Raw genomic sequence first — 22,833 nt, forward strand, 5'->3', positions numbered from 1 at the left:
TTTAGTTGGTCCTTTTTTGTTGGTGGCTTTCTTTTATTTCGTTGTATTTTTATCTTCTCTTTTAAGTTTGCTGTTTTGTAAGCACCTCTGTCGCTGGCTCGGGTTTTTGTTTTAACAATCAGAAAGAAGGTAGTTGAACTATGCAACATTGGATGACTAGAGAAAAAAAACTGGAAATAGTGTAGAAGTTATGAATTGGATAATAACACATAATAAGAGAGTGGAGAGGAAAAGTGAAGGAAATAAAAAACACTCGAATATTTCAATTGTGCGATCAAAATGCTAGGACGCAAATATCTTAAATCTATTGTAGCATGTCGTGAAGAAATTTAGAGTAGCAATTCTGTGCAAACATGCTGACAGTGCATGGACATTTTAGGGAACGAGCAGCCACAACCATGTTGCATTGACTGACTTTGATGAACTACTAGCATTACCGATCCACCAGAGGTATCGATTTGGAATGGATTTGGAATCCTCTTAGTTTAGAAAACGATACTGTTGCTCGGAATTGCGAGTAAACTAGCTGATCAACGAAATGTGGCGGAGACGTACGTAGTATATATGGGTAATAAGTAAGTATTAGCTCCAATGCTGCAAATTTGTCTCTAGACGATACGAAGTTTTTAAAACAAAGCAACCAAGAAGTTAAGCAAACCAATCGTACGAGAATTGAAAAATGAAACTATTTGTACGTTTATTTTATATATTTAGATTAAATCGTGATGGAAGCATACAAAGTCGTCATTATAACATGAAACAGTGAAGAAGCGTGAAACAAAAGACCACAAGATGGAACAAAATTGTAAGAATTAAACGATACTATTCTTAGTAATAGAACCACTCTCAAAAGCATTAGGAGGAATTGCGATTAAAGGTACAATGTATCAATTGTTGCGATACAATGAACAGCTAAAGCTTCGATAGATTGAAATCATCGTGATTGCGTTTCTCGCATTGAAATGGCATTTTTGCGGATAGTTCTTTCAACCACATCGTAGCTGTAAAAGGACATCATTTATTCTCGTTGTTCACTATGCCAATGTAAATGAACCATCGGAGGGATATATCGAGAAACGAAAGGATCTCATTCGTTTAGATCGCATTCTGCTTAGCGTAACCTGTCACAATACATCCGTTCCTTGCGTGAACCAGCGCATGCGATATGTGATAGAGACTGTGTTCTTTTCGGAATAACCGTATTGACCCGACTACCTTGAGTGATGGACGCATCCGTGGAATGACAACGTGTACACCGATTTAACGAAAAAAGACTGCCTCAATGAAGAGTACTGATTTAAAATCGAATCCCCAACGGGGAACCACCACCATTGAGACAAACTCGTCTTGCATTCATCAGTGTTTCATCCCCCATTAAACGCACCATCATACACGTGGAGCCTCGTAATGTCCAGTTTTTTGGGAATACGAATATTGGTTTTTTACTTTATCACGATCCCGAGCTGGTTGTTTCCAGCATCTGCTAGACTTTTACTATTTGAAACCTATCGGGTGGTTGGGCGATTTTGATAACACAAACGAACTGTATACATTTACAATACCGGAATATGAGCATCGATTGCATTTTAAATTCTCCGAAGTAAGATTACAACTGCCGAAGTTAAAAAATATAGTATCGAAAAGGAAAAAGATGCTGGGAAAAAGTTGTGTGTGTTTGTCAGATAGAGAAAGAGCTCAAAATAGTGTGGAGTCGCATGAATAATGAGCAACGAACAGGCTTAATCAGTAGGATCAGTGGCCAACTATGATTAGTTTGTGTAGAACGACCGGATCAACAAAGAGCCATCCAGCAGATGCTCATTTTACTATGAATACAAAACTACCACAAATATACAACAACAACAAATATACAAACAATACGTACAGTCAATTTAGAACAAGTCGTTCCGTCGAGGCGTATTCGATAGTTAAATGGATGGCAAATTTTACATGCATTGTACAATTCGTTAGCGTCCATCTGATTTTTTCGCAAATCCTTAACAGCTACCGAAATGCAATGTTTCCCATGCGTTGATGAGTTTTGAGCAAAACACATAAGTTTTTATTCGATAGAATAATACGAAAAAAAAAGCGAGAGATATAATATGTTTGAACGGAATTGTTTATATAACTTCGGAATTAAGGTAAACAGGGAAATGTATGAAAATGCACACGAAGTTATTATGATCGCTAATCCAGTAAAAGGTACGGTTAATTATATCTCTCCATACATTCATGCATTATTGTTGGCGGCTGCATGCAAACTTTACTGTCCTGCTAAAATCGAACGAAAGTTAAAAATATAGTTTTAAACTATGCACGTCTTCACGCCACAATAACCTACTCTTTCAGCAGCTTTGAATTTGGTTGGCTTCGGAGAAAAGGATCTCATCAGAATTGAGATTTCATTTTCTGACACATGTAATGGATCAATCTTTAAATTGAAATCAAAATAAGCCAATAAAGACTACATATTAGAGCGAATAGCTAAATGAGAGTTGTCGTCGTATGTTTAATTTGAAAGAAATTGAAAAACTACTGGTTGAGAAAGTTGAATTGGTAAGTTTTTATTTGAAGAGAAAGTCGAAATGGTAAGTTTTTAATTTGATGATTAGGTTGAAATGGTAAGATTTTATTTGTCATCTTTATTTTGGGGATTGATGAGCCACATGAACCTTCCCTCCGTTTCGCTTTTGCGCCTCACCAGGCGAGCTGAATCTTCTTTTCTCTTTGTTTTGTGTAATGAAACGTCAATGTACAAATTTTCAGTCGAATCAGACCTCATCTGCATTTTATTTGAATATTTCCACGCTTAGGATTAGAATGGCCGATTTGCTTTTATGGTACCATAAAAAAATTTAAAAAAAACCTTTCCCGTAATGTGAGAATGTCCTAAACACATTTGCCAAGTTTGGTGCAAATCGCTCCAGTGGAGTCCGAATGCCGCGTGATCATAACTTCATATATAAAAAACGGTAGTCGCGCGCGGAGATCACGCAAAATGCTTTTTTTGAGCGTCCGCAAATCGAGCGACTTTTTGGCCCGCTGGTAACCGATGTACCAGGAGAACATGCTATGAAGAGGTGGTCACGTATTCCACCTTATCGACGATGCGGTCATCTCGCTCACTCATCGCGCTGCTTGTTGCGTACCGCGCCGTTAATCCGATCGGCCATTATTGTTCCCGATAGATACGTCCCCCTTCACGATGTGCGAAAAAATGGCTCCAGACAAGAATGACTCCGTCGTAGTATCAATGGCGAATAGAAAAAACAGCCCTTTAATATTAGGCAAAAATCATCATTTTGGCTTGCTTTGCGTGTTTTTTTGCTATAATATCAAAACCGACATTGAAACGAAAGTTATTTGTACAAAGATTGTGTTGGAAATTATTTTTAATTTTAAAATATTTATTTATTTAAAGATTTATTTAAGGATATTTATAGTTTAAATTCTAATATCGGTTAGCAGTCACATTTAGATTATTATTAGACAAAAATATGCTGTTGACAGCTGTGTGACCCGTACATGTCAAAAGGACATACACAAAAGAGTTTGTTTTTGGATGGGATTTGTTATTGTTTCATTAGCGCATATTTTGTTTGATTTACCAAGAAACGGTGTTCTGAAGAAATTGTAAGTGCATTTTCATATAATATACTACTAGTTTGACAAGTATGAAATTTTATATTCCATCAAAATTACGCAAGAAGATTAGGAAGAGTAAAAAAAACCTAAACTAAACCCTCTTCCATTGCAGGCTTATGATTTGAACTAAATAAGCCAGCACAATGCACGAAATTCAAATACAAACTGCGTCGGATGAAGATTTCACAGAGGTAAAACTAAAAGGCAATTGGGCTATCAGTTGCTTCATAAACCGGCATATTTTTAGGTCATTTTCCTGTTGATTGATTACATCGTCGAGGTACCTCGAAGTCAGCGATCGCGAGATCGGCTAGCAACCCTTTTGAGCCTTTCCCCAGCCGGTGAGGAATTAAAGCACACACTGAAGGTGTTCGAAAATCTTGTCCGCAAGTACTGTGTCGGAGAGTTTGATGAACACCGGCTACGTTCACAATTGAAACTCCTTCCGGCGAATCGACAGGACCGAGTGGTAGAGATAGTGAATCTCCGTAAACCGGAAATTGCTCAGCGATTGATCGACGAAGTTAACAGGCTCGAAGGAGGCGTACCGCTAGTGGAATCGTTCGACTGGAACGTCAGCTGGGTCATGGGAAGCAGTAGTTTGGCATCAGTACGAAAACAACTCTGTACGGTGTTGCTTGCATGCCGGGATGTTGATTCGAAGGCCAAAGTCATCAGCTTCGAAATGAACAGAAATCAGGTAGAACAAGTCATAAGCCAACTTGAAACTGTAGTCTAATCGAGTTAACACTCTTTCATATGTAACTTCAATAAATAATCTTCGATTCTACACTCTTACAATTCTTTCTTTAAATTAAAAGTACTATCTCCCCAGATAGAAGTAACAATGAACACATTTGATTGAATCATTTACTCAGCATTGAATAATACCAATTGACAATAATATAATTGTACATAACGGGGTGAGTGAAATGGGCGTGGTAATGATCACTGTAAAAAAAGATCGAAAATGAAGAATTGATAACAAAGCAAACCTTGTGATTTCACGATACCGTTATTTTGAATCTTTGTGATTGAATAAAAGCGCTTTTGCATATCCTAAGATGTATATCCTTAACACATCCATTACAACGCCATATAAAGCAGATAATGCGTGTCAATATTCTATAACTTTCTTTCGAAAAGATTCCCTGTTTGTCTTCGATTATGCATCTGGATATCCGGCCAGCATAACGACATCATCAATGCTGTTTACCAAATCGATCACTTCTGTATGTTCACCCAGTTCCATGTATGATCGTTAAATTAGGTTGCTTTCATGTGATATTTATTAGAACATGGTTGTATCATGCTTGTATAAAAACGTCCTACAAAAGCGCTACGCTCTTATTTCGGACTGTAGATGTTGCCGTAGAACAGCGGCAACTGAGTCGTTTCTTCCCTAATCACCATGAGGAATGGCCCATTAACGATCATGTTGATCTGCGATGAGATGCGATCGATCAGCGTCGCCGTTGCTGCGCCTCCTTCCGTACCGACCTCGTTCACCGTCAGGTCCACTTTGTGCAGCATTTCGTTAACAAAGATCCTCTTCGTCGGTTCCATGTCCTTTGTCGCCTGGCGTCGGCGGCGCCGCCGGAAATCGTTGTCAACCTCGGCGCAACACACACACGCCTTGCCTCCGTAAGCACAGTTCGCCTTTAGGCAATCCCCACGGCCAATGCCCTGGCGCACGATGATGGCACAGTCAGGAATTCGCTTCTTCAGCAAGCGTTCCGCGTTTTCCTGCGTATCCTGCAAGACGTCGAAGTGATCCTCGATCGTTTCTTCATCAAACCGTTCGTTAACCATCCCGGTGAGAAGCCGGTACAGATCAGCCTCTTGACTGTCGAACAGCGTGTAAACGCCAAGCTGCTGCAGCACGCTCTTGAGACTGACCGAGTTGGACACGTGCATCTTAGGAAGCAGCAGCGTGACAGATTTCATCTTCATTTTCTTCACAATGTCGTTGATCACGCCAGCGGACAGCTTCGTCTGCAGCGACTGGAGCAGCTCGCGGGTTGAGTTCACCGGCAGAAAGACGTACATGGTCACGTTCTTACGGTACGGCACACCGACCACGCGGACATTCTCCTCCTGCCAGAAGTAGTACGGCATACAGTGGCTTTTGGCCATCATTGGCGTGTCGAAGGAGTCCGGTCCGTCGGGACCATTCGGGAAGAAGCGCCTGTTGCGTGTGCCCATCGGCTGGAACGGTTCCTCCCACAGACCCCGGAAGTACAGCGTGTTCACAATCATCAGGATCGTGTCGGCGCTGATGTGCGACACGATGTCGGCGATGCGACCGTGCGTTTGATTGTGCACCCAGTTGTTGATGTAACGCACGGCGGCCATTTCGTTCTCGACAAAGTCCAGCTGTTGCAGCTCACTCTGGTAGAGATGCTTGGCCAGTTTATCGTAACGGGCGTCGAACGTAGTGCCGGTGCGAGCGAATATACCATTGCCGACCTGTATGAGGAGGTCCTGCCTGTAGAAAGAGAAAGAAACGAGATTGAGTGGCTGAAGTCACAACTGAAGTAATGAAGGTCAATTAATGGAATTAACGGTTGGAAATAAACCGCTTCCTTCGGATAGTATTCGGACAAGAAACATCTGCCTTAGTGTGATATGAAATGATGCAACAGTTTGAAGTGGAAGTGAACACCGACGCGGAACTAAAATAGTATGTCCCTGGAGGAGTTAAGATATGTATTTATTTGTAAAAAAAAATCCGTTACTAGGAAACCTTCCGCACACTTCGATCCTAACAATTCGATACACATACAACCGTTTGTAGTCGTTGCCATTGGGCATTCGTCTTCAAAAATAGCTCTCCTTAACTCTTAATTGCACTGGATTCGGCTAGCGATTAAATAGTAGTATGCTGATACCATCAGCTACAGCTTATTCTTCTCTGCTTCAGCTGCGCGGATCATAGATGGCACCGTAAAACAGCGGCAACCGGGTGCGATCGTTCCGGATCACCACCAAAAATGGCGCCTCCGCCCGGAACACGACGCTCGTGCCGGATCGGTTAAGCGTGACGACCGTAGCCGCGCCACCCTCCGTACCCGTCTCGTTGATCTCCAGGTCGACCTCGTGGACGGCGTCACTGACGTACAGCTGCTGCTGAGCATCACGCTTGCTGCGTCTCCGGAAGCTCTTTTTTCCAACCGATCCGTTCTCCTTGACGATGCGCTTGTTCAGGATGAAGTCCTTGCTACTCAGTGGCCCCGTCTGGACGTGCCTGCTGCTCGGAACTTTATAGCTAACATCACGCTTCGATCTATTCCGCACCAATGGAAGCATCGTTCCAGGGATGTTGGTCGGCATCGGGGAGGATCCTTCCACGGTGGATTCCATTGGCTCATTGGTCGTGGTTTTCATCATCATATCCTCGTCGTTATCGTGCCTCGAAAATACCAGCTGGTTCGCTAGATCGGGCACGCTGCCCATAGCCGGTTTCGGCACGTACGGAGGAATGTTCACCGTCGGTCTCGGCTCCATCTGGGGCGATAGTGTGGCCCCCTGCAACCGGTTCACATACTGCTCCGGCGGCGATGAAGCCCCAGATTCCATCATACCGGAAAGATTGCTTTGGTCGGCTCTGAACAGCGAGCGGCTGCCGAGCGTTTGCAGGACACGCTTCAAATCCATCGAGTTGCTGATGTGCATCTTCGGGAACAGGATGATCGACGTCTTGATCTTCATGCGATCGATCATCTGCTGCAGGTTGTCCCCACTCATCCGCGCAATAAGCGCCTGCAGTTTCGCCCGGGTCGAGTTGTTCGGCATGATCACGTACATCGTGGTGAGATTGTTCTTGTACGGCAGTCCGATGATGCGCGCGTCCAGCTCAGGTGATTCGTAGAACGGAAAACATCCACCGTGCGCCATCATGTCTACCATCACTGGTGGGTGGTTGTGGCCATTTGGGAAAAATTCGCGCGGTTTCGTCGCACCGTCGATGAACGTTTCCGCCCACAGGGCGCGGAAATACATCGCACTGGCCAGCACCATGACCGTGTTCGGGGACAGCGTCGATGGCAGAATGTTCGGGATCTTGCCGTGCGTTTTTTCGCTCACCCAACCGTTGATTTTCTTCGTCGAACCGACCGCATCCAGCTCGAAGTCCATCGGTTGGACCTCGGAGTTGTACAGCACCATCGATCGGTTGCGGTACGATTCGCTGAGTGGAAAATCGCGCAGCACAAAAATCCCGTTGGCGAGCGATATTTCATGCGCCGCTGGATCGTAATCGGGCGGGATTCTAAAAGTGCATGAAAAAGTGGCAAGAAAAAGAGAAGGATCGTTTGAATGTGACGTCGTACTGGGCGGACTGGGCTGGGGAGTGAGTAAAAGCGTGGAGGAAGTTCCATTTCGTGCTTCATTTTCGCGTGTGTTTGAAGGTCACAAAAGGTGAACGAAACGAAAACGTGTATAAAATTTGCTTTCCCAGCAGGAAAGCTACCCATCACCAGGCGGTTAGAGAGAACAGAGAGGAATGTGTAAATAATGTTTGGTGGCCCGAATGGGCTTGAAAAGAACGTTGGGAAGTAATTAATTAGACGCCATACTCACCGAAAGCACCTAAACAAAAACAAAACTAAAGCATCACGCGGTGACAGGGTTTGGCACTAGTGATTCACTCAAAAGGGTGTGCGCATTTGCTGCAGAAACCGGAGATTAGTGACAAAATGTGCAAACGGCTAGTTAGTGATTCATCTCTGGGATGCCACCGACAGCGTTGCTTGGGGTATGTTACCTTCACACGCTAGAACTTTTCTTCAACTAGCCCCAAATGGTTCTAAAACAGTTGCCATCTAATTGCGTTTGATTTGCGAAAACCTTTCAAAAACGTGAATCAGTGTCCTGAAATTCTGCACTGGATGGCTTTCGTACGTTATTTGCATTACGTGACTGTATTCCATAGCTCGGAATAGTCAGAGCAGGAAATTCCGCTACGCAATCAGCTGCGTACTGATTGCAGGCACATCTCATTGACTATCGGCAACGCCACCACCAAAACGAGAAACGTGTTAAACTCGTTACGGAAAAAAAACGTGCGCTTGCATGGTGGTGGGTGTTGTTTTCTTCCCCTTTCATAGTGTCACGTCACGCAAAAAGCGGCAATCCATCATCGCAAGAATATCGGGAAATATCGTACAATCGCAGGTAGAGTGAACCACCGGCAGGATCCGGGTTCGATTTTGACAGAACGCTAGCCACAGCCAACGGTACAGGGGGTTTTTCATTCGCCATCATCTTTCGGTTTCGTCTGGTACGTCTTGGTGTTAAAATTTAAAATGAAAACCACCGCTTAAAGTACACCGCACATGCTGTGCTCGTTCCGTTTTTTTTTATTATCGGGCTCAAAGCAAAAACCCTCCCCTTTATCCACCGCGCTGACACAATACTGTAAGACTACATCCCTACAAACCACCCGCACCGGCTCGCCTAGGGCCGAGGATCGTACACCGCCCCGTAGAACAGCGGCAGCTTGGTGCTGTCGTGGCGAATAAAAATAAGGTACGGCCTGTTGACTAGAAAGGAGTAGGTCGGCCCGATGCGATCAACAAGCGCCAGCGTGATGGCACCACCTTCCGTGCCCTGCTCGTTCACGTCCAGCGTGACGTGGGTGAAGATTTCGCTCACGAATAAAAGCTCCTGCTGCGGTGATCTGCGCTGTTCGGGTTGCGAAATCTGCCCAAAGCTTGACTGCTGTTGCTGTTGCTGCGTGATCTGGCGCTTCCTGAGCCGGACCGGTCTGCAGGTGTTCTGATCGATGCACACATTTTGCGACGGTTCCCACCGATATCGGTACAGATTGCACAGCAGTTGACTGTTGAGGGCAAGAATCGCCTCACACGCCACCCGTTCTTGACCTCTATCGTTAGGGTTTCTCGTCGGAGTTCTGCGGTCTTCATCGTCACCACCATCGAAGCGGTTTCGGATGGGAGATTGCGTTACCGGTGGCTGCATGGCAGCAGTTTGTGGGCCCGGATTGTTAGCCTGTGGCACACTCTGCCCACAGCAGTAGCATTGAGTTTGAAAGAAGTAACACCCGCTGTACTGCTCGCAGGTGGGTTGGTTCTGGAGCTGTGGGTAATGCCGATAGCTGCGTTTGATGCACACGAACGTCTTGATCGAGCTCTCTTCGATGCTGTACGGACAGTGTTGTTCCGAGCGATCGGTGTAATGACCGGCAACGTGGGCACCGCAACCGGACGCAACACTGCTGGTTGCCATTCGACTGCAGGTGCAATTGTAACCGGACGCAAACTGGCAGTTCTCGATGAGATTACAATCGTGCGCCGCAAGTGGCAAGGATACCGTCTTCCGGATGGGTTTTGGTTGGGGTTTCGCTTGCGTCTGAAGTTGAGGTTGCTGCGGTTGAGGTGGCTGTCTTGCAGGAGGTTGAGTAGGTTTAGGAGTAGTCGTTTGTGGTTTTGGACGCGCCACTGGTTGAGGCTGAGTTGCCGGTTGTCCAGCTTGAAAGCCACCATCAACCGCGTTGCTGCCAGACTGATCGTCCAGTATGCTGGAGAGGTTGCTGCGTCCGGAACTGAACAGATCACGCACACCTAACCTTCCGAGCACATCGCTCAGCTGGAAGCTGTTGGAGATGTTCAGCTTTGGCATAAACACGGCACCCTTTTTGGTGACCATACGATCGATCAACCAGTTCAGGTGATCGGCTCCGAGCATCGCTTGCGTTTCCTGAAGCTTCTGTCGGTTTGACTCATTGGGCAGGATGATATACATGGTCGATTTGCCCGTCTCGTAGGGCAATCCGATGATCTTCGCATCGTACTCGCTCGTGGCGTCGTAGTACGGGAAACAACCGGACGTAGCCATCGATTCTACGCTGATCGCCGGTTCATACTCCCCATTTGGGTAAAACGGACGCTGCCGAGTGCCGTGTGGCGTGAATGTCGTCTCCCATTTTGCCTTGAAGTAGAGCGCGTTCGCCACTACCATGCGCGAATTTCGCAGAATGTTCTCGGTGACGATCTCTTTGATCTTCCCGAAGGTGGCCCTCGAGCACCAGCTGTTGATGAACGCTGCGGCTCCGCTCGAGCCACGCTCAAAGTCCAGATTCTCTAGCGTGCTCTGGTAGATCGTGCGAATCAGATCAACGAAACGGTTGGACGGTTTGAGCCCTTTCTGAAGGAACACGCCGTTCGCTATCGCTATCCGATGACGATCCAATCTGTTGGTTAGGCGATTGGGAAAGGAGCGCGTTTGCGAGAAACACGATAAGTTAGGTAGGTATGGGCCGGTATGGGTGACGTCTTAATATACCTGTCTGTTCCTATTGCGATTAGTAATGTACACAGTGATAATGCAGTCATGGTCGATCGGACAAGTAGACTGATTTAGCGCATGTAAAACTACGAAGTTATTCGTGAGTCCTGCTACGGATGGTCTCTACGGATGCCGGAAAGTAAGCGCGCATGTTGCGTGCGCAATTCAGGGCGATCTCAAGCGAAGTCCAGCAATTTTTGCCCCTGAACAGAACCGATCGATGGCTCTAACTACACCTCTAGTATGCATCCCCAACACCAAGCGTCGGTCGGTTTTGTTTGATGATAAGCAACACTGTTTAATCACAACCACCACCACCATCTGTACGGTATTGATCACAGGTAGTTTGCCACAACAATCGAATGCTACCTTACCACAAACTTCAGCATAGATTTACACACTGAAATCAATCGTTTTATGGTGCAAACAAAACATTCCAACACGGACACAGTGCGTTACGATCGACTGGAAACATTCTGTCCAGTGTGTCGCGGAAAGAAAACACCACGAGTGCAAGATAAACATAGAGTGATCGCTTGTGAACCTCCTCAAGGCGAAAAAAAAACCAACAAGTACACTTACTCGGTCGTGTTGCTCGGCGACTGGGCAGGTGTGAATTCATCGTCGTACTCGTCCTCTTCAACTCGGTTGCACTTATCATTCAAGCGCCAGGTGACCAACGGTTCGAGGCTTGGATCGTTCGACACCAGGTCCTGAAACAGCCGACCGAACCCGATATGGATCTCCTGGAACGAGAGCTGTCCCTTGTTAAGGCCCATAACGGCAAGCAGCTCCTGTTGGGTTTGGCCACCGGATCCCAGCAGCAGCAGTGACAGTGCGCCCGCTATGCTGACGGGTGAGAAGATCTCCGTCTTGCTTTTCTGGTTCGAGATGGCTCGAGCGATCCGCTGAGCTAGGTTGGTTACGCTGTCCGATAGCAGGTGCGTGTTGGTGGTTGGTGCCTTGAGGGCGGGCTGATTTTGAGGTTGATTCAGCATGCTGGGACGCTGCAGGCTACCTCTCTGACCGGCTGCTGGGTTGGCCACCAGCACGATGGCTAGCAGCAGAACTGGCAGCATCCAGGATGGTCTGGAGCCGGGATGCATTTTGGGATATTTCACGGTTTTCTGTAAAGGAAATGAGAAAACGGGCCATTATTTCTATGCAAGTAATAGATTAGAACATTTTGCTCAGAGAATGTGGTGTTGTGGCTTTCTATAAGATTTACCGAAATTCTGGGAAAGCAATTTTTGTTTCTTTAATGGAATCAAACCGCTAGAGTAAGAGATTGCTGAAGACGATCACGCGGCATTTGCACGACTGCAAGCCGGATAGATGTATTCTCCAGGGTGGCTCATCTGCCTGCGCTAACCGAGCGGCAATTTGGCCGAATTAGACACGCGCAGTTAACCTGCGGAAAATATCGCAACGACATCCCCGGATCGGGACCGGTTTGCATCACGGTGAAGCGATGGTGATCGAGCATGCGGCACGATTCAACGCCGGCAGCTCGACACATCCACACGAGGCTGTTGTCGTATCCACCGCACACTCGGAACCGGAATCCATCAGACGTCATCAGAAAAACCCAGAAATTTACTGCACTGTTTGCTACAACACCGTCCGCATGAAGCTCGATCGTTTATTAGCACCACTTCGAGAAGCTAACGAACGCGAAACGAGTGAACGTTCCAAGCTAAGCTCACAGTGGCATACAACATGAGACCAACACCAAACTGGGACTTGAGCAAACTGAGCTCCAAAACGGAACTGGTGCGACCCAAGGACGAGCCCGCGTATGCTGATTTGTTATTCACAGCGACTGCAGGCACAAAGGTTAACGCGGTTATCGGTCTTCGGCGGAGGTCAGCCTGCTTTGGGTGTTTCTGCAGCAAAACAGGCCACAGATGGAGGCGCCTGAGCAGGAAAAATAAAAGAACTTTGAGGTCACTAGATCGGAGGACGATGCGGGCCAGCCACGCAACAAAGTTGCCCCACTCCGTTTTGGATCTTTGACTATTTCCCAAAGGACGTGTAGATGTAAATCCTGCTGGTTGCTGGTGAGCAGTACCCGGTAATGTGCTGTCTGGGCTCTCCGTTCGCCTGCCTCACAGAACTCGAACGTCTCGCCGTGGGCACTGGATGGATGGAACTGAGTGGCGAAATGTTTTGAAAATGCGGAAAAGATGCTACACCCGTGTCCGTGAAGCGAGCCCCGATTTGAACCGGTTGCTCGATCGTGTTTGTTAATGCCACGCCGTCTCGGGTTGTGGGCTCTCGCTCTATCACGTTTCTTGGGGGGATTATCCTCTTCTTATAATCCGGTTCCCGTATCTTGACCGATCCGTACCATATCCTCTCTAATTCTCTTCCGCCCAGCAAATGGTGGCTTCTCTTTCGAGCCCGGGGTTGCCCATCGTTTTCATTCACCGAGAAGCATATACTGCTAACATTTTACATGCTCTCCAAAGTCGCTACAAGTCGGTCGAGAGACTTCAACCGTCTGGCCGAAATTTCAGCCCACAAAAAGCTTCCCCAGCCCCTAGGCTTCTCGGTCTGCCTATCACTGGCGTTCAAACTTCAATTTGAGGGTTTGCCTCATTCGTCGGTCAGAGTTTCTTAATCGAAACTGCAAATTATTCTCGCGCGATGGGGCTTGTTTTGCAACATCATCCTTTGCGTGCCATTAAGATTACTTGCATTACTTCCATCAAATCGATTTCTTGACGTCAGCGGGCTTAGAGCTTTGAGAGAAGGTTTAAAATAGAAAATAATTGAATAGGTATTCTCGACCTGGTCAAGCTTAACTAACTAATTTTGCTTGTTGCTTTTAGCAGATTTTAGAACAGTCCTTTGATTTTAGAACAGCCGAAAAGCTTTTTTAGTATAAAGTTCATGCAGTAAAACCCATGCATGCTTTGATCATTCATGGACCATCGAAGATGTGATTTACTTGGAAATCGGAAAAGAAATACAATTCTGTTTATTGACACACATTTCCAAATATTTGATAAGAACAGCAGCCGCAATCTGTCGTTTGTGTTCCAATTTTATTTACATGATTTGTGAACGTTACCTACGCATCACTACGTGGTGTAGATTATGCCTTATCAGGGATGTACAGAATGTGCAGTAGCCTCGAAATGCTTGTGAGGAGTTGCTTGTGAGGAACAAATTTCAGCTTTGGTCGAAAATTCGCTAAAAGTTTACCCTTTTCACTCGTGTGCCACCGTATGCTAATATAGCCGAACCACTTGGCACCTTTCTAAATCGCCAAACAACGCGCATTCAACGTACTGTAGGCTAGTAATTGCAAAAACACCAACAAAATGAGCGCATCAAAAATTAAGCTTCGCGATTCGTAAGCTTTCTTTTTAAACGGTTTTTTTCGCAATAGGAAACTCACGCGGAATATTAATCGAGGATTCGTGCACACGGGTCCGTGCACACTTTCCATCCAAACTGTAAACCGGTTTCTTGCCGCACTTACTACTCAGGGTCCACGAGAGGAAGCAAAAGGCAACCTTTCAACGTCAAGGACTGAAGTTCGCGATCTGCATATCGTATGGTGATTGCGCACACAATACGGTACTGGATTGCCACGAAGCTTTAGTCACATTAGCCGGCATTGTCATGGGAGTCAAAATTAAAGCCACTTGTTGTCAAACATATGAACAACCATTTGTATGGCGTAGGTGCGAATGGTGGAATAAATAATTGTCATTTGTTAGCGAACGCTCAACCTACGCAGCAGCCTTGAACTGGTAATGAAAAGGTTGAAAAATCGATCGTGTACGTAGCTCCCATAGGACTAAAAACCCTACCGATGTGTTGGGCAACGACTTGAACAATGTGGAGACAAATTGATGAGGGGGATCACAGTCTTAATTGAAGATGATGCTACATGCTCCATCGTTTGCATGAGCGCTCGTTATTTGAACAAGAAAACAACACTTAAGAAAAATAACAAAAAACCCCAGAGTGCAAGCTGTTTGATGACCTCTCCGAAGAGGGCTGATAAGAACTGTTACTCTGTTTAGTCGTCCGTTAGAATTAGCGAGTGGTTGGATGTTTGAAACCGGCACACGACAATCCCCAGCAAACACAAATGGTGGAGTAAGATTCCTACCAAGTTGCCTACCTTGTTGCGAATATCCTGCTGAGCTCGAGAGGTCTTTGGCAGCTGGTGAAGGTCAGTAAACTGTGTTAACTGGATCAAGAAACTGTTGTCTTTTGCAACGCTACTTTACGCCCAGGTTCACGCACACACACATTCAAACACTCACATACACACGCACACAACTGTTAAGCACTTTATAACACCACGGAGAAGCACCGCAAAAATCACCAACCAAGTGTCGATCTCGACCACTAGCGTTTTTTTCTTCTTTACTATATCCGTCCCAATGATTTGGAGATCGTTTTCGATCGTTACCACAGTATAGAACGATGGAGCCTACTGCGATTGCGACGCGGTACTCGGCCGCATCAACACGTCTCGATCAGCCGGAGCACTACAGAACTGATCAAGAATCACGGCCACTGGTTCGGGGCCCGTAGCGTGTTCTTCTAATCGCACTCTCACAGTGGCGTCTTCGCTGCAACACTTGCTGGCGCCTCCACCAAAACACACACTCGCGCCCGAGATCGTGCGCGATCTTGCACACCACCGAAAAAAGCTGTGTCCGATCGCGGGGAAGGGCAACCTATCCGAGATCTGGTTTGCCGAGCACTGGAAACCTGCCCGACCGGTGCGAAACTATAAACCGTACGCGCTGACGTGCTCGTCCAGCCCGGTTCCAGGCGATCATGCGTGCTCAGAGCGTGGATCGGGTCTCGCGATCGCACCGATGTGTCATTCGCTGCCCGGTATACAAGCGTACTGTTGCTCGCGAGAGTACACCTCGCATTGTTTTCCAGCTGGACCGAGCTGTACAGCCACCGTCACCGGTCGAATCTTTCCCAGCCAGGCGACGCTGGGTGCCATGGCCACGCCGTCTACCGTACAATGAGCCCGCGGCAAGCAATACGGAAGGAAGGAAGGAAGTGCAAAAAAAAATATCCCAATAAAGTGTCGCATTGTTGTTTGTCGAAAAGGCTCCGTACCGTGACGAATTTGTTCGTTTTTTGTTTATTGCTAAAATGCGTGGTGTAAGGCTGGGCTGGGAAATACCATCTATTAGTAGCCATGGTGAGCTGGACGGAAATAATGAAATATTTGACTCTTTTTGTTGGTTATCAGTTTTTGGGCATTTGTTTTTTCTTCTTCATATAGCTTCCGCTCCGAGCCGTATCGGTGAATTTGTTTAAACAATTCGTCATTTGTTTGCAGCACCTAATTGTACCGATGTTGATGTGTCTATGCTATGTCCTCATATTCGTCATGATGCATTAACAGTCGGTTTTGCAATTTTACCAACACATCACGTAAGGGATTTTTTTTTGTTGACGACGTTTGATGTTACAGGACGTTTGATGTTACCGAACAAGTAAAAACAGTTGAAACAAGTTGAAAAAAAAAATGCTAATGACCTACCGTGAAGTGCATATACACTCTCATTTTGCTCTCATTCAATCACGATCTGAAGGTCACATGATCTGCTCAAAGAATAATGCATTTTTTGTCATGGAGTATTTTTTTATTATTTTTCATAAGGAATATTTTCAATTTCTATGATATAATTTAGTTAAGTGTGGAATTATCAACGTTGTTTTAACTTATGTTTTTTAAATATACATTTTGATTCAATGTCTTCAAGGTTTTGGGCGAATAATAACACACTTAATAAGAATATGTGTACTGCACCTTCAAATTACTTACGTATAACAATAGTTCATTATTACGTATAACAATATAGCAACTTTGTCCCGTTATACATATTTTTTATATGAATTCAATCAATTCTCTTCAATTCAGTCAATTCTTGACTTCAATATGTTTTTTATTCTTGTCTAAAGATCTTCTGTTTGAATTATTTCTATTGGTTTTTTTCACTCCTTTTTTATCTTATTGATTACCTTTTCTAACTCCTACATACACATTTTCAGTTAGAAATTAAAATAAGAATTTGTACAGTTTTGCATGACGTGTTTCTGTTTCATGTTTTTACCGAATATGAGCGTCATTTTTGGTGCATCATTTCAATCTTGGATTCCAGTTAATAAGATTTATTCTACTTAACGTGTTATGAATTCCATTAAGGAAAAACCTTACTTTCGAGTTATTTTGAGTACCAAGATTAAGTGAAAGAAAAGGGAACACAATTTGTGGTTTCAATGGTTTGTGTGGCTTTGGCGAACTTTGTAAAGAAACTGGAGTTGTACTACTAGGCAACATATTAGGAAAGATTCCTGTTGATGCAGAGGTAACAGTGGGATAATTAGGGAGAACAGGAGCGGATTGTGCTGAAGATACATGTGATGGTTTTGGTAATGGTGTTGGTCGTGGATATATTCCTAATGGAAATCCGCTATTTAGCCCATTGTTTGCATAACTTGGACCATTCGAATTAGTTGAAGTCGAAACCGTCGTAAAAAATGTAGGACCCCAAACAGGCCGAGCAGTGGAACGCGTTGTTGGTCTCGTAATCATCGGAAGCGTTATTGTAGACGAATGTCTCGTTGATGATTTGGTCGAATGCGTTGACGATGGAGTAGATCGTGTTGTAGGATGAGAAGATGGTCTTGTGATCATCGGAAGCGTTATTGTAGACGAATGTCTCGTTGATGATTCCGTCGAATGCGTAGTCGACAGTGTAGATCGCGTTGTAGGATAAGAAGATGGTCTTGTGATCATCGGAAGCGTTATTGTAGACGAATGTCTCGTTGATGATTCCGTCGAATGCGTAGTCGATGGTGTAGATCGTGTTGTAGGATGAGAAGATGGTCTCGTGATCATCGGAAGCGTTATTGTAGACGAATGTCTCGTTGATGATTCCGTCGAATGCGTTGACGATGGTGTAGATCGTGTTGTAGGATGAGAAGATGGTCTCGTGATCATCGGAAGCGTTATTGTAGACGAATGTCTCGTTGATGATTCCGTCGAATGCGTAGTCGACAGTGTAGATCGCGTTGTAGGATGAGAAGATGGTCTTGTGATCATCGGAAGCGTTATTGTAGACGAATGTCTCGTTGATGATTCCGTCGAATGCGTTGACGATGGTGTAGATCGTGTTGTAGGATGAGAAGATGGTCTCGTGATCATCGGAAGCGTTATTGTAGACGAATGTCTCGTTGATGATTCCGTCGAATGCGAAGCCGATGGTGTAGATCGTGTTGTAGGATGAGAAGATGGTCTCGTGATCATCGGAAGCGTTATTGTAGACGAATGTCTCGTTGATGATTCCGTCGAATGCGTTGACGATGGTGTAGATCGTGTTGTAGGATGAGAAGATGGTCTCGTGATCATCGGAAGCGTTATTGTAGACGAATGTCTCGTTGATGATTCTGTCGAGTGCGTTGACGATGGAGTAGATCGTGTTGTAGGATGAAAAGATGGTCTTGTGATCATCGGAAGCGTTATTGTAGACGAATGTCTCGTTGATGATTCCGTCGAATGCGTAGTCGACGGTGTAGATCGTGTTGTAGGATGAGAAGATGGTCTTGTGATCATCGGAAGCGTTATTGTAGACGAATGTCTCGTTGATGATTCCGTCGAATGCGTTGACGATGGTGTAGATCGTGTTGTAGGATGAGAAGATGGTCTGGTGATCATCGGAAGCGTTATTGTAGATGAATGTCTCGTTGATGATTCTGTCGAGTGCGTTAACGGCGCTGTAGATCGTGTTGTAGAATGAGAAGATGGTCTCGTGATCATCGGAAGCGTTATTGTAGACGAATGTCTCGTTGATGATTCCGTCGAATGCGTAGTCGATGGTGTAGATCGTGTTGTAGGATGAGAAGATGGTTTCGTGATCATTGGATGCGTTATTGTTGACGAATGTCTCGTTGATGATTCCGTCGAATGCGTAGTCGATGGTGTAGATCGTGTTGTAGGATGAGAAGATGGTTTCGTGATCATTGGATGCGTTATTGTTGACGAATGTCTCGTTGATGATTCTGTCGAATGCGTTGACGATGTTGTGGGTCGTGTTGTAGGATGAGAAGATGGTCTTGTGATCATCGGAAGCGTTATTGTAGACGAATGTCTCGTTGATGATTCTGTCGAGTGCGTTGACGGCGCTGTAGATCGTGTTGTAGGATGAGAAGATGGTTTCGTGATCATTGGATGCGTTATTGTAGACGAATGTCTCGTTGATGATTCTGTCGAATGGGTTGACGATGCTGTGGGCCGTGTTGTAGGCTGAGAAGATGGTTTCGTGATCATTGGATGCGTTATTGTTGACGAATGTCTCGTTGATGATTTTGTCGATTTTGTACACGGTACTGTGGGTCGCGTTGGCTCAACAGAAGATGGTTTCGTCATCATTGACTGTGTTTGAGATGTATTCGAGCTCGGTGTTGATCTTGATTCCATTGTTGAGGCAATCTGTGGTAAAGTTAATCCACCATCTATTGCTATTGGCTTGCAGTAACCGTAAATTTCAACATTCGAATGAATTCGTCGCTTATATTTTTTTTCTTTTACGATCAAATTGAAGTTATTATTTTCGTCTCTTAGAATTTGAATTTCTATTTCCGAACTGAAATGGTTGTTCGATTGTTCGATGGAAATAAATTGTATTTTCTGACTTATTTCCTGAAAAAATTGATTATATTTGAAATTTTAAATAAATCGCTTATCATTATGACAAACTTTTTATTTTAGTTTCATGCAACAGTGGTGTGAAGATATATTACAAAATGATTTGCTAATAATTAAAAGGTATGCAGGTAAATATTTCATTGTTTCGTGGTTTTCGTGGTAGTGTAATAAATTTTATTATTACAAAGTGTGTTCATAATAACAATCGCAAAAACGCAATCGTGCAAAAACGCTTATTACAATTCGTGGACTTTGTTTAAAAAAGCACTTAACGTAGGTTCTGACCTCAAGATATCACTATCTCCTTTTGAAAATCCTTTCTTTTTTATACCCATTTCAAGCGGCCCGTTTATCACCCTTCTCTCAATAAATTGCCTCCTCTTGAGACCATCCCAAATTCCACTGATAATTCAGTGTCATTTGTACATTTAACTCATTCATCTAAAATACAACAGTAAAAACTTCTTTAAAATTTGTTTAAGCCTACATGTAGTTTTGGCTTATAAAATCTTCAATAATTTCGGTTTTATTCAATGTATTAACGTATTATGTAATGGTATTCATCCGTGAAATTTCTCATAAATATTTTGTTTTTTTTTTTTGAATACTACTAATTCAATAAAAATAGAACTTAATACTTAAACAACAATAAAATCGTGATAGCTAATAAAAGTTTTATTGAGGTACTTACAGAATCCATGTGCAACTCCACTGGGATTCGATGTCTTCTTAAAATTTTGTGATAATAACATGTTTGAAGAGTGTTATCGTATGAACCATAAACTGTAATTGCTTTAGATGTTCCAGCACTACCAGCAATAAATATAAGTAAAAGAACTACCGAAATTTGCAATATCGTCATATTGCACTACAACTTGAGTGTTCCACCTGATCACACTGGAGTAAAGAACAAACTGAAAAGTCGAGGTGAATTTCAAGTATCTTTTATAGAATTTCCGAGAATGCCTTTCTTTTTGAAGAAAACAGGTAAAACTACTTTCTCTCCACCCATTTTTATGCGTTGGGAAATTAAAAACATTTGTTTTTTTTTTCGGAAGATGGGATAACAAGATTTTTGATGTGCGTGATGGATACGTCTTTGTACTTTTGAACATAGCTTAAAACTTTAAAGCTTGCGATAGTTGATGTATCGCAACTAAATAGTTGAAAATAAAATCTTGTATTGTAACTTGAACATTGCTAAAAATATTGATGTTTTAATTGCATTGACAAATCATTGCACTAGTGATTCTACCTTATCTTAGTCGCTTCGTTTGGGACAATGAAGTAGAGCTGAATAAAATGTGAGTGAAACACGCATTGTATTTTTGAAACCATCACTTTCAATAAAACCTGTTCCTTATCGTTATGAATGCAATAGTACGATTAACGCTAAGAAGTTTTACTGACCTATCACAATGGAGGAAAATCAACTTGAAAATCGACCAGTTTGGTTGCATTAACAGCTGATTGCATATGCTTTTTTCTGGTCATGCTGGATGAATGATTATTGTTTTTATGGGTTTCGGTTATTCGATCATGAAACGATGTTATGTACGATCATGAAATGATGTCGATTGTTATGTTATATTTGAATTTAATAATGTATACTTTATGTTATATGAAATGAACACAATGTTTTCTTATTATCATTAGGACTTTGTATTGTATGTCACATTTTTAGCTTATTACACTATATTACGCATCACTTTAAAATTTTAAATTGAGCATGTTTTGTTATGTATATGACATGATGTTTTTTTATTGGATACACAGAATTGAATTTTAAAATTTGTTCGTACTGCTTCTGAAACAGTCCGTTTGATTACACATATATCGCTCCGGTATCTTTATGAGGTGCTTAACGTGTGCTGAAATGTGTCGATGAAAAACTGCACTGGTTGCACTGACGAACCAGCGAGACTAAATACCGAAGGTAAAATTGTTGTCTGCTTTATAGAATTTTTGTGCAATCCTTTCTCTGTAGAACGAAGACAAACAGAAGAAACTCCTTTCTCCTGAGTTCCATCTCAATGATCGCGAAAAGAGGGTTGAATGTCTTCAAGAGTTCCATTAAATTTCAAGTCAAAAACGAGTCAAAACGAATGAACATGAACTGCCAGTTTTCCGTTTCGTGATGTGCAATTCACACATAATCATGGAGTTTAAAATAATATTAAGATATATGGATGACAGTACACAGATCTTTAATTGTTTGAAGTATCTTACTTTATTGATCAACATATCTGTTACAAAAATGAACGCGAGTAGCAAAAAATATAACACAAATTATAGCTGGTCATTCATGCTGAAACCGAGAGTATGTTTAATGGATTTATCCAACTGCATCACGTAATCGAACAACCTGTTTGAGGAATAATCCCGATGAGCTACATTCATTGAGACTTTTTTCATAACGATTTACTCGTCCCTTATTTCATATGTAAACATTTGTTTACGCTAATTTATTTCAGACAATTTGATGATTATTTTACTAAAAAGATGATAAATGTTACAAACAACAAATATAGGAGTTATCTAGAAACATGAATTAGATGTAATGTGTAAAAAATATCATATTTATTTAGTAACCAAATTATTTCAATCAGTTTAATATGTTATTTAGTTTTGCTAAGATCAATGTTTGATTTATTATGCGTATGCTTTTAAAATATCGTTCATATGCTTTTAAAATATCCACACCAAAACATTAAAAATACCCGTATTATAAAAAAAATCCTTAATATAGTTGAAAAAAGGCTTATCTTTGCCAAAAATTTCCATAATTATAGTGGTTAATTGGAAAATTGTTCGTGGGCATTGCATTTCTTTTGCTCAAACTATCCTACGCCATTCCCATAAGATATGTGTGATATGTGTTATCCATGAAGTTAGAAATAGGAATAGGCTTTCAAAGCTTAATGAACAAAATATATTTTATATAGACCGTGGATCGAAAGATTTAATAGAATTGTTTGTAGTTTAGAGATTGTTTGTTCATAACTAGAACAAAACCAATTCTGACAACTGCTGAGAAACTTTGTGCTTAAAAACGTGCGTTTTCAATGTATCGAAAATTCAAAAAAATCCTATTTTTAAGCTACTATAGTATGTTACATAAAATGCATTTAAATTCAGCATTTTGTTTAAATTAATTTAGTGTTCTGTTAAAA

General features: G+C 43.1%; 4 protein-coding genes across 4 annotated transcripts; 1 reads left to right on the forward strand and 3 right to left on the reverse strand.

Moving 5' to 3' along the window:
- The first annotated feature begins 3,553 nt into the window (after window positions 1-3,553).
- Window positions 3,554-4,387, forward strand: LOC128726646 (uncharacterized). The gene is made up of 3 exons (XM_053820466.1): window positions 3,554-3,636; window positions 3,761-3,839; window positions 3,896-4,387. The coding sequence occupies exons 2-3, from the start codon at window positions 3,792-3,794 to the stop codon at window positions 4,385-4,387; spliced, it is 540 nt and encodes a 179-aa protein (XP_053676441.1). The 5' UTR covers window positions 3,554-3,636; window positions 3,761-3,791.
- Window positions 4,388-4,995: 608 nt separating this feature from the next.
- Window positions 4,996-6,462, reverse strand: LOC128722750 (serine protease inhibitor 28Dc-like). The gene is made up of 2 exons (XM_053816429.1): window positions 6,434-6,462; window positions 4,996-6,136 (listed from the first exon to the last, which is right to left on the reverse strand). The coding sequence occupies exons 1-2, from the start codon at window positions 6,460-6,462 to the stop codon at window positions 4,996-4,998; spliced, it is 1,170 nt and encodes a 389-aa protein (XP_053672404.1).
- Window positions 6,354-11,985, reverse strand: LOC128723285 (serine protease inhibitor 28Dc-like). The gene is made up of 2 exons (XM_053817009.1): window positions 11,539-11,985; window positions 6,354-7,918 (listed from the first exon to the last, which is right to left on the reverse strand). The coding sequence occupies exons 1-2, from the start codon at window positions 11,952-11,954 to the stop codon at window positions 6,568-6,570; spliced, it is 1,767 nt and encodes a 588-aa protein (XP_053672984.1). The 5' UTR covers window positions 11,955-11,985; the 3' UTR covers window positions 6,354-6,567.
- A 5,480-nt stretch (window positions 11,986-17,465) lies between these two features.
- Window positions 17,466-19,432, reverse strand: LOC128722756 (probable cyclin-dependent serine/threonine-protein kinase DDB_G0292550). Its single transcript, XM_053816436.1, has 2 exons — window positions 19,336-19,432; window positions 17,466-19,258 (listed from the first exon to the last, which is right to left on the reverse strand). Exons 1-2 carry the CDS (start codon window positions 19,430-19,432, stop codon window positions 17,466-17,468), a joined length of 1,890 nt encoding a protein of 629 aa, XP_053672411.1.
- Between the last annotated feature and the right edge of the window lie 3,401 nt (window positions 19,433-22,833).

This window comes from Anopheles nili, chromosome 3 (assembly GCF_943737925.1).
Source record: "Anopheles nili chromosome 3, idAnoNiliSN_F5_01, whole genome shotgun sequence".
Taxonomy (NCBI): domain Eukaryota; kingdom Metazoa; phylum Arthropoda; class Insecta; order Diptera; family Culicidae; genus Anopheles; species Anopheles nili.